Here is an 11,143-nt window from a genome sequence, read left to right on the forward strand (position 1 = left end):
AAAACACAATATTAACCTGTTGGGCTTGGGCTTATTAAATGTCATCCTAAATTTTCCTAAAAAAAAAAATTGTTGAGCAACTCCAATGGTTGCTTTTAGGGACTAGCTTGCAATTTTAATAATTTTCAAGCTAATAGCCAAACTATTGGAGGATAGTTTAATAATTAGCTTGGCCAAGCTAATGCCAAGCTAAGCTAATTAGCTTAAAAATTAATTGTCTCTAATAAAATACTAATTATTTAAAAAATAAAAATGAAAAATCTAAATATTAATTAGCTTAACCATTGTGGCATAAATTAGCTAGAAGGAAGGATAGCTTTGCAATCCTGTGTGGCATGGCAAGCTAATTTGGCAATTAGCTTGCTGTTGGAGTTGCTCTAAGAGCAACTTCAACAGTGTAAAATTAGGACTAGCTTGCAATTTATGAAACTAATAAATAATTAGCTTAACCATTGGAATTGCATTACCAAATTAGCTGAGCAAAGCTATTTGCTTAGCTAAGCTAATTAGCTTAGCAAATTGTGGGAATAAAAAAAAATTAAATAAATAAAAAAAAATTATTGAAAATTAGCTTAACCATTGTGGGATTAATTAGCTATAAGGTAGATTAGCTTTGCAATCATAGGTGGTATGGCAAGCTAATTTCACAATTAGAGTTAGCTTACCATTGGAGTTGCTCTAAATTCTCTCGGAAATTTGGCAACTCCTCAAACTCTGAGTACAAAATCTACAAATATCAGAAGATGAGGGACCAATCTGCAAAAAATCAATCACGTATCAAATTCGGACTACTTTTGGAGTTTTGGTCAATCGAATTAAAACCATCTCCCAAGAATAGTAAGTACTTTTTCCACTCACTCCTCAATCTCCCTTCAAGTCCAAGGTTAGTCCAATTTCCAACCCTTAATTCCATATCTTCATCAATTCTAATTTATTATTTTCACATTCAAACTTAAAGATCCCATCTTATTCTGATCTGGGTATTTGTTCTTGTTTAATTTTGATTATATTGATGAATATTAATTGGGTATTTTTTTTTAATTTTTTTTTAAATTTTTTGAATTGCAATTCTTAGTGTAATTGCTTCATTATTTACTTTCTGCTGATCAATTAAAAAGTAATTGATGATTATTTTGGGTATGTTGCAATTAATGTTTGTAATTATCAGTTGCTTATTTGTGGGGTTTTGATATTTGTTGTTGTAAAGTGTAATTTTGATGGAAATCTGGAATTTGATGATTTATCCTGTTGTAATGTTTGATTTAGTAGAATTTAAGAGCGCACAGGATTAAGATGAAACTGGGGTTAGTGAAATGTTGAGCATTGTTTTTCTTCTTTTATTTACTCGTATTACTTAGACTGAAAATTTGTTGCAATGGGAGAAAAGGTACAAATTACTTAATCAAACCATGATAGTAGATGATTAACTACAAAAAAGGAAATTTAATGATAGTTGATGGATATCGAGGCAAATGGTTTGCTATGCCATAGTTTCATTAATATTTTTGGGCCATGTTCAAATTCAATTAAAGTATGGGGTTTATGACTTTAAGTTTAAAGAATGTTTGATGAGTAGTTGCTTTAATTGTTCTATATATTGTCTTGGTAGTACTCTTGGTTGCTTTTTCCAATTGTAGAGATCATGGAATCGTATATGGTAAACGGTGTATCTAGTTTTATTTTGTGTTTGGGCAATGCTAGTGTCATTGCTTATACGGCCAAACTCTTATCTCCCCGTGGAGTTGTGGTGCTTGTTGGTTGGAACAGATCTGATATTTTCCTATTCTGACTCATTTCAGGTTGTGTAAGTTCTCTGGTCCAGTTTACACTGGAGAAAGGTTGCAGCTTTGGCAGTAGAGTATTTTTTACTAATCTTAGGTGTGCAAAGTTAAGCTTTTATAGATTTAATCGAAGGGTTTTGCATGTGGAGTAAGCTATGGAATCTTTGTGGAAGCTTCTTTATCTGTTAGAACCTGCTCCGATTACTCTCATTATAACTGCAGTTGCTGTGACATTTGGTTCTGCTTTTCGAGCTCTAAATTATGGTAAAGAGATGGAGCGTAATCGTGATTTATCTGAAGCATCAATTACCTTGGACAGGTCTCAAGCCCTTATGATCCCAATTATGAGCTCTTTCAGCCTGATCATGATGTTTTACTTGTTTTCTTCAGTGTCACAAATCTTGACCGGGTTTACAGCTATTGCCTCTGCTTCCTCACTTTTTTTTTGCCTATCACCATACGTCAATCGTGTGAAGTTGCAACTTGGGTTGGCTGACCCATATGTGTCACGGTGTTGTTCCAAGTCAATTACCAGGACCCAAGGGCTCCTTTTGGTTGTGTGTGTGTGTACAGTGGCAGCTTGGCTTGTTTCTGGTCACTGGATATTGAACAACTTGTTAGGCATTTCCATCTGTGTTGCTTTTGTAAGTCACGTGCGACTTCCAAACATTAAAGTGTGTGCGATGCTTCTTGCATGTTTATTTATGTACGACATCTTTTGGGTTTTCTACTCAGAAAGATTCTTTGGTGCCAATGTAATGGTCTCCGTTGCAACTCAGCAGGCATCTAATCCCGTACATACTGTAGCAAATAGTTTGAGTCTTCCAGGTTTGCAGTTGATTACTAAAAAATTGGAGCTACCGGTGAAGATTGTCTTCCCTAGGAATCTCCTAGGTGGAGTCACTCCAGGAGAACATGCAGCAGACTTCATGATGCTTGGACTAGGAGACATGGTATAGCATTCTCTCAACTTAACTTGCTAGTTCAGTGATTGAGTGGTTGACATGCAATTTTTAGTCTTGATTATTGAGATAAATTATTAGTTACTATACTTGAAATACTTTGATTTGGAATTTTGGAAAAAATAGAACATTTGTTAATTGCTGGTTTTAGGCCTTGATCATGCATTGATGTATATACACTTTTCTTTTATTGCTCTATGCATTTCTTCTCATGGATAGAGTTAGCTACCCTATGTGCAAGGTCATCACAATATCATTAAGCAAGGTTGTCTATTGATAGCTATCTCATTTAAACTTTAGCATGCATCTGGTTTTTGTGTATTGAGGTGTCAACAACTTTGTGTACTCTTTGAGTCTTCTCTATTGCTAGAAATTCTTTGCCGCATGAAAAAAATTGACTTGCAGTCCTTTACCAATGAAATCCTTTGTCGAATAAGTCAAACGCACTTGGCACATATTATCCAGAGATGCATCTAAAGCTATAATTTACATTTTTGGCATTGTGTCCGCTGACTACCAAGCTAAACAGTACAGGGCTGGTTTGATCCTGCCCAGTTATAAATGCAACAAGATGCTTCTACTTGATAAAGTAACTAGAGTTGTCATAGGTAACATTTTAGGAAAACTGGGTGTATGCACAATAGTGTGAAATTTTCTGATTGTCTTCATCATTAGCAAAGCCTGAGTCTTCTCTGTTGCAACCGAATTCTCTTCTGTTTCTTTTCAAGGAGCTTTGCATTTAAATCTATATTTGAATGTTTTTCAGGCAATCCCTGCCATGCTTTTAGCATTAGTTTTCTGCTTCGATCACAGAAAGAGAGCAGTCAACCCGATTGATTTTGCTTCCTCTAGAGGGCACAAGTATATATGGTACGCCACGTCTGGATATGCTGTCGGCCTTGTGACGGCTTTGGCTGCTGGGATTTTGTCTCATTCACCGCAGCCAGCACTTTTGTACCTGGTAAGGTTACTTTTATACTGGTGGAACATATGAAATTTGTATAAAGGCATGGTTCTATAATTGAATCATAGATATGCTTGATGTGATTGTACTTATTACTTTATTAGAAATAGATGTTTATCTGGCTGGTAACTTCTTATTATAGGTTTATTGATTCATGTTTCTGATTATGTGATGTTTTATTTAGCTTAATATATCAATTAATTATGGAGTTTCTATACGTTACAATATTACATAACATCACTGTATCAAAAATATTCTATTTGCTGATTTGGTATGCTTAAGGATGATATTTGTATGGGTTTTATGGTTGCGAACTTGCACATTGTAGTCTCTCTATAGGAATTAGAAAATCTGATAAGTAGTTTGGCATCATTTTGTGCTAGTTAGTTGAGATTCATTCATTAGAAATTAAAACAATCATCTTCTCCCGAAGAGAGAAGGCTGTGGGTGGGGGGGAGGTTCCTCAACCTTATAATGTCAAAATGAGGCTGCGATGGATTGAAATATTTCTTGACATTATGCTGTGAAAGTATGAAACTGCTCTTTTGCATATTTCCTCTTTACCTAGGAATATACTGTGAAATCACTTTTGAAGACTCAAGAGTGTAGTAGTAGTGGTTGTTGTGGAGACAAAAGATTGCTGCCGCTAAGTTGAAAACTTTTGAACTTTAGGGTATATACTTCAAGGCAACTTATACGATGCATGTGCCTTTTTACTATCACTCGATTCTGATTTGAAATTCTCTTTTTTGTTGATGCAGGTCCCTTCAACATTAGGTCCTATAATTGTAATCTCTTGGCTCAGGAATGAGCTGCTAGAGCTGTGGGAAGGTTCACTACCAAATTTGAATGAAAAAGCTCATTCAGTTGAAGTGTGATTACTTGAATCCATTTCAGAGTATATACGATTCTGATTAAGGGCTTGGTAAATGTAAAGATACTTTTGGCGCGAGTAATGCTTCTGTTTTAGCTTCTTAGAAACACCACCTGTTGTATGGAAAAAGATTGATTATCTCTTATCAATGAAATTGTTGAATTAATTCTTCATCAAGTACACTACTATTGTATTCATGGTCTCGAATTATTAAACAGTTACAATTATGACATTGACTTTTGATGGATTCAAGTTCGAGTTCCTATTCACAATCATACTCAAGTTTTATTAACAGTGAAGCTTATTTAGATAATACTCCGTACCAAACTTAATCTACGAGCTCACATCCTCCAAATTTCACATTCAATAAAGTGGAAGAGCGGATTGTAAAGCTGCAAAATAACCATGTATGTATTTTTATTTTATTTTTTAGAAGAAGAAAAGCCATGTATGTATATGATACTAACTTTTGGACAAGTTTACAAACTTCTTGCAATAGAATTTGTACATAATGACAACTTTTAAGGGGATTGAGAGTATGCACTTGTCACATTTCACTCTATTCTCTGGAAAAAAAATGAATGTGATAATAATAATAATAATAATAATAATAATAATAATAATAAAGGTAATTAGGTAGTGAGTTTGGATGAAAACTATGAGATAAGAAAAATACAATATTTTGTACTTGTATTAAAATGTAGCTTTTTGAAAGAAAAAAAAAATGTAATCCTTATTAAAACACGCCTTACAAGAGTAGGAGCTGCAAGTCAATATCCTTATTAAAACGGCTGTTCACCTCCCTTTCTCACGATTTCCCTCTCTCTCCTCCCTTTCTCACCTTCCTCCTCTTCAATTTCTTCTCGCCTCTTTGATATCTTCTCTCTCCTCTGTAATATCTTCTCTCTCCATTGATTTTTCATCTTTCTCTCTGTAAAAAGTCTTGCCATTGGAACTCCACATTGACATTTTTTTCTCCTTTGAAGGTGATATGCTAAAAGAAGACATTCCCCTTTGAAATTCATTAACAAAAGCATTGAAATTAATTGTATATGAACACAATTACGATAATCTAATCCTAATTTTACTGCCCAATTGAAATATCAAAAACCCCCAAATTAATTTACACTTACATGAACCCTAATTATTTATAATGAAATTGGGGTTGAATTAATAACACAAAACGTGAAATTTCAATTATACTCAGCAATTGCAACATAATCACGCAAACAATTGCAAAAAATTACAACAAAATTCATGAAATTTGCTTACCTTTTTGTTGTTTGTCGTCGAACAGTTCAATTGATTCAGGGTCGAGTACAATCTTCAATAATTTGATAATTTGAGGATGTGGGATTGTTAAGGATCACCCAAATTAAGGATTTGTGAAGAAAATCGCAAAAAAAAACTAAAAACTTCAAACTTCACGAATTTGATGTAGAAATGAAGAAGTTAGGTTTAGATAGAAGGGAAATGAGAGAATTTGGGGATAATTTCAAAAACTAGTCGTTATGGTGGGCCCTACAGGCGTTTTCCGTCACCGAAGTTAGGAATAGGTGGTAAAACTGATGTTTAATTTTTTTATAAGGTGGTAAAGTAAATCTTTTTTTTTGGAGGTGGTAAATTCAATAAAGTCATTATTTGAAGGTGGTAAAAGTCAAAATTTCCTATATATATATATACTAAAAGAGAGACCAGGAGTGACACATGTCATCTCCTGGTTAAATTTTTTCCCTCCAAATTATTTTTCCATTTTTTTTATGCTAAATCTTCTTTAAAACTATTGTATAGTATAAAATATTTTTTCCATATTTAGCTAACATATTTCTTTCATATAATTCTATACCTTTATATTAGGTATCTATAAATCATGATGAACTTAAATAAGGTAATAATAATATTATTAACTAAGATTTTTGGTCTTTTTTTTATATTTTATTTTAATTTATATATAGTCAAATTTTTTTGCTAACGCAACAAATATATGGAGAACTATGTACATAATATAGAAGATGTATATTCCAACAATTTAAAGTCATAATAATTAGCAATGACATGTCGAACTTTGGTGCACAAATTTTTCATCAATTTATTTTGTACTTGAAAAAAAATTATTGGTAATAAGGAAAATTTTCCTATACAACTTAAGTATAAAAATAAAAAAAAATAAAAAAATAATAAAAAAAAAAAACTAACTAAAGATTGTAATCCATTATAAAAATTTTGTTAAAATCGTGCGTTGCACGGGATCTAAGCTAGTCTATAAATAAATACAAACTTATAGTATTATATAAATATATATTTTTTTTTTCATGTAAATATACGAGCGTTGCTCGGGCAAAGAACTAGTAACTTTAAAACCGACTGACTGACTCGTGTCCGGAGCAAACGGGTTTTGAACAAGGAAGTTCGACCCGTTAACGAAAAATAACTGAAACCCGTTTTTGACCGACCGAATCTGAGTTGACCGACTGATTTATCAGGTATATATACAAAATACAATCAGTGTAATCCAAAAGAGTCTCGAAAAACAGAAAAAATAGTGAAAAGAAGTAATTTTTCTTTTAGAATGCACAATCATGAGATAAAATTTTATCTCATCCCTCTCTCTCTAGCACTTTCTCACTCTAAAATACCATTTAAGTATTTAACTCATGGTATGAGATTTTTTACCCCATCCATGAGCAATTTAAAAAAAATCTCATCCACCTCTTCTATACATTTTTCTCACTCTTACAATAATATATGAATTGTGTAAAAATATGTCAATGTGTTGTCTATGTAAAGCTTTTAAAAAAAAATATGAATATTAATGTAATTTATATATTTTTTCAATGTATAATTTATTCTAAAAAGTGTTATTTAATATATAAATAATGATTTGGAATAAAGACTAGACCCACTTTTTTTCATTGTTGTGGTGCATGAGATAAAAAAAATCTCATGACTTTCTCACACCATGAGACAAAAAAATCTCATGGTTGGCGATGCTCTTAAGGACATTACAATTCAAATGGTGAAAATGTGAAATATTGACAAAATCAATCTACAATATTAATAAAATATTAATTAAGGGCTTAAAATAGAGGCACACCTAAGAAGGTGCAATAAGACTGAATATAAAAGGTTTCAAAAAAGGAGTAAATTTCCTCTCATGTTTTTTTTTTTTTTTTTTTGACAAGTATTTCCTCTCATGTTATCTGTCACCTAAAGATATTCAATAACAAACAAAAAAAAAAAAAAAAAAAAAAAATTTATAAAATACTCATGATAAAAGGGGAAAAAAAAAAACTCTGAAGATAAAATAAATTGGCAAAATAGGAGGAGCATACAAAAAATACAAAAAATGATGTAATAACACTGAAAAAGGTTTCCAAAAAAGGAAATAAGATATCCTCTCATGTGTTGCCTAAAGAAATTCAATTTCAATAAAAAAGGAAACACCTTATTCAAAATTAAAAATACCAGTAAAAGAATAACAAAATCACAATATATACGAGTAACAACAAAAATAAACAGATACAACGTCTGCTACACAGTCAACACAAAGCCAAACCAACAGGCAACACTGCAACATCCCCCTTCACTCTACCCCTACTAGGCTACAAGCCTACAACTAGTACTAGTGCCCTTCAAAAAAAAGAGAAATCAGACCGTTCAAAAACCGGCACTGGTTTTCCTCCATTTAAAAACCTCTCTCCCTCATTTTTTTTTCCTCCCTTCTCTTTACCCTCTTTTACAAATATATTTCTTTCATCAACCCTCCAAGAATCTATTAGTAGGCACAATTTTTTTTTATTTATTTTTTTTATTTTTAATACAACTTTTATCTCCCAACTATTATTTAATAATTTATTAATTACATAATACAAACTATAAGTGAACAACAGAAGTTTGTATGGTCTTCTTCCATAATTTGGTGATCGTATATTGTCAATAAATATATATATTATACTATGCAAAATAAAATACTCAGCAAAAAATAATGTAATTGTCATAGTCAATATATATGTATATAGTTGGTAGTCCACTTAATAATCCAACCATTAATCCAAATTCTTTTACGAAACAAGTGTTGTCGTATAATACGCAACAACATCCCCAGGTTACATTCATGAATTGCCAAATCCCCGGTCGATCAGAATTCACATCCGTCCAAAAAAGAAGATTTGCATGAAAAAAGCTGTGCTATAATCTCCTACACTACACCGTACACTTTACAGTGTACACAACTACACACCCCTACCAACATCCAAGTTCACTCTGCAACGTCCAAAGTATCAGTAACCACTAACCAATTCAATGGCGCCACCTCACTAATTATAACCAACCATGCCTTGACTCATCCTCCTAACTCTAGTGATATCTTTTTAACCATGGTTTAATTTTATTTTCTCTGCTCTATTTTTACCTCTTCTTCTCATTTGCTCTTACAGTCTTACTACATCATTATTACATCTTCAAAACTAGGAGAGAGAAAAAGTTGCCGTGTTCTTCAAGCTCATATAATGGTCACGTCTATGGCAAGATCGAGCCTTTAATTTTCTGCCGTAACAACCTCTTGCGCCACCGCCGTTTCTTCGTTGCGCCACCGCCTACGGCTGACGGAGCTCCTCATCGCCTCCTTGCTAACTGCGAACTTGCTCGTTCCGGAAACATCCCTGTTCCCTGTGTCTACTCCGAGGTAGTTTCTATACTTTATTTTTCTGAAATGTATACTTTACATTTTCTTTTGCAGCTGTTTTTTACTATTTTACTTGTTTAAATATTGTGTGGGTTGATTTTTGTTAAAGTTTGAGGTCTATACAACAGTATTAATGGAAGGTTTTTGTGTTTTATCGGTTTTTTTGAAAACCATTGCATTTTCTGGGTTTTAATATTTGTATTTTATATTATGAGTAAAAACGGAGTAATGGTAAATATATTTGTATCTTGTTTCAGTACGCCACCGTCAACGGCTGCCGTAAGATTAGGAGCTGCCGAGCTGGGCAAGAAAGAAATAGAGTGCTAGTATTTTTCATCAACCCTCCACCAATCTATTAGCAGGTAAAGCTTCATTTTCACGCTTTTCCCTTAGATTTTATTTATTTATTTATTTATCTTGTGTTCCTATGAGTTATTAGTTGATTTGTATAATGATTTTGATTTGTGTTCTTCTGAGTTATTAGTTGATTTGTATAATGATTTTATTCTTATGATTTTGATTTGTATAATGATTTTGATTTGAAATGAAAACAAATTGAGTGGATTGTGATTGAGTAAGGAAACGTATTTTGTTTTCACTAGTTTTAAAGGGCAATAGTTTGGCGGATTTTGTTACTCTACGGAAATGTTCTTTATTACTTTTAATTCATACCAAACAACAAGAAATGGAAACACTTAGGGGGCGTTTGGTATCAAATTAACAAAGATAACGGAATGGAAACAAATTAGGGGGGGGAAAGGGTATTATTTAGTGTTACCCTTACTAGTTGTTTGATATCACTAAGGAAACGTAAACGATAACAACAAATCCGTTTCCTCTTGTTTGGCATAGATAACTCGAAAAGAAATTGTTTTCCTTTCTTTTTTTTGTTGTCTTTGCTAATTTTTGCTACACATTATACAATATAGAGCAACAATAATTACCATAAAAAATAAAATGTCATATGCTAGATATAGGCAAAGTCACATAAAAAAAAAAAAAGCAATCAAAGTTAACATTGACATATACTAATATTTTCCCAAAAGAGTCGGATACATCATACAGGGAGGCAAACAAATCATCATCATCATTCCTACACATGTTCTTCAGCCCTCTTATACTTTCCTTTCTAACTGAGCAGCCCCAGGCTTATTCATATATAGAATGGTCATCTTGTAATATGAGCAATGAAAGAATCCATTTCTAACTGAGCAGCCCCACCTTTAGCAAGTGATTCTTGAACAGCTTCACCCTGCAGCTCTTTTCCTCATTTTTTCTCCTTCCTTCATAGCCATCAATGTTTTGACTGCATTCTCTATAGTGATTGATGTTACTAACTGAGCACGATGTGCCCAATCCCTCACTAATGTACCTGCTTTTAAAACATCTGTCACCAATAGGGCGTTCCTTGGCTGCTCAGAATGCATAGGCCATGCTGCGATGGGCACCTCCATGCTGATACTCTCAAAGATTGAGTTCCACCCGCAGTGGCTCATGAATCCACCTGTTGACGGATGGGCTAGAATTTCTAGCTGGGGTGCCCAGTCTCTTACCACAATTCCTCTGTTTTTCATTCTCTCTTCAAATCCTTCGGGTAGTTGAGGCCTCCTTACTTTACCTTCCGCAAAGAAATTACTTGTATCCGAGTTTCTAAGTACCCAACAAACTTCTGCCCGCTTCTTTCCAACCCTATTGCCAATTCCATGATTTGCTCGTAACTCAGTGAAGTTGATGATCCAAAAGATATGTACATTACAGAACTTTTCTCTTGTTCATTCAGCCATTCTAAGCATTGATGTCTCTGTGATCCACTTTCGTTTTTCTAAGAATTAAACCAAGCTGGAACAATATAGTTAAGACCAAGTGGAATATGTTGCG

At 33.2% G+C, this 11,143-nt stretch overlaps 2 protein-coding genes across 2 annotated transcripts; one reads left to right on the forward strand and one right to left on the reverse strand.

The window, feature by feature from the left end:
- Positions 1 to 781: 781 nt before the first annotated feature.
- Positions 782 to 4,833, forward strand: LOC145631514 (signal peptide peptidase-like 1). Its single transcript, XM_081683614.1, has 4 exons — positions 782 to 883; positions 1,800 to 2,734; positions 3,510 to 3,704; positions 4,469 to 4,833. The coding sequence occupies exons 2-4, from the start codon at positions 1,937 to 1,939 to the stop codon at positions 4,583 to 4,585; spliced, it is 1,110 nt and encodes a 369-aa protein (XP_081539740.1). The 5' UTR covers positions 782 to 883; positions 1,800 to 1,936; the 3' UTR covers positions 4,586 to 4,833.
- Positions 4,834 to 10,512: 5,679 nt separating this feature from the next.
- On the reverse strand, positions 10,513 to 10,839 carry LOC145631314 (zeatin O-glucosyltransferase-like). Its single transcript, XM_081683393.1, has one exon. The coding sequence runs from the start codon at positions 10,837 to 10,839 to the stop codon at positions 10,513 to 10,515; it is 327 nt and encodes a 108-aa protein (XP_081539519.1).
- Between the last annotated feature and the right edge of the window lie 304 nt (positions 10,840 to 11,143).

The sequence above is a fragment of the Chenopodium album genome, chromosome 5, assembly GCF_948465745.1.
Source record: "Chenopodium album chromosome 5, dcCheAlbu1.1, whole genome shotgun sequence".
NCBI classification, from domain to species: Eukaryota; Viridiplantae; Streptophyta; class Magnoliopsida; order Caryophyllales; family Amaranthaceae; genus Chenopodium; species Chenopodium album.

Bases quoted from the DNA above. Each gene is read 5' to 3' on its own strand.
- LOC145631514 (XM_081683614.1), top strand. From the start codon at position 1,937: ATGGAATCTTTGTGGAAGCTTCTTTATCTGTTAGAACCTGCTCCGATT. The intron at 2,735-3,509 runs GTATAGCATTCT...AATGTTTTTCAG, and splicing joins TGCTTGGACTAGGAGACATG to GCAATCCCTGCCATGCTTTT. The intron at 3,705-4,468 runs GTAAGGTTACTT...TTGTTGATGCAG, and splicing joins AGCCAGCACTTTTGTACCTG to GTCCCTTCAACATTAGGTCC.
- LOC145631314 (XM_081683393.1), bottom strand. From the start codon at position 10,839: ATGAAAAACAGAGGAATTGTGGTAAGAGACTGGGCACCCCAGCTAGAA.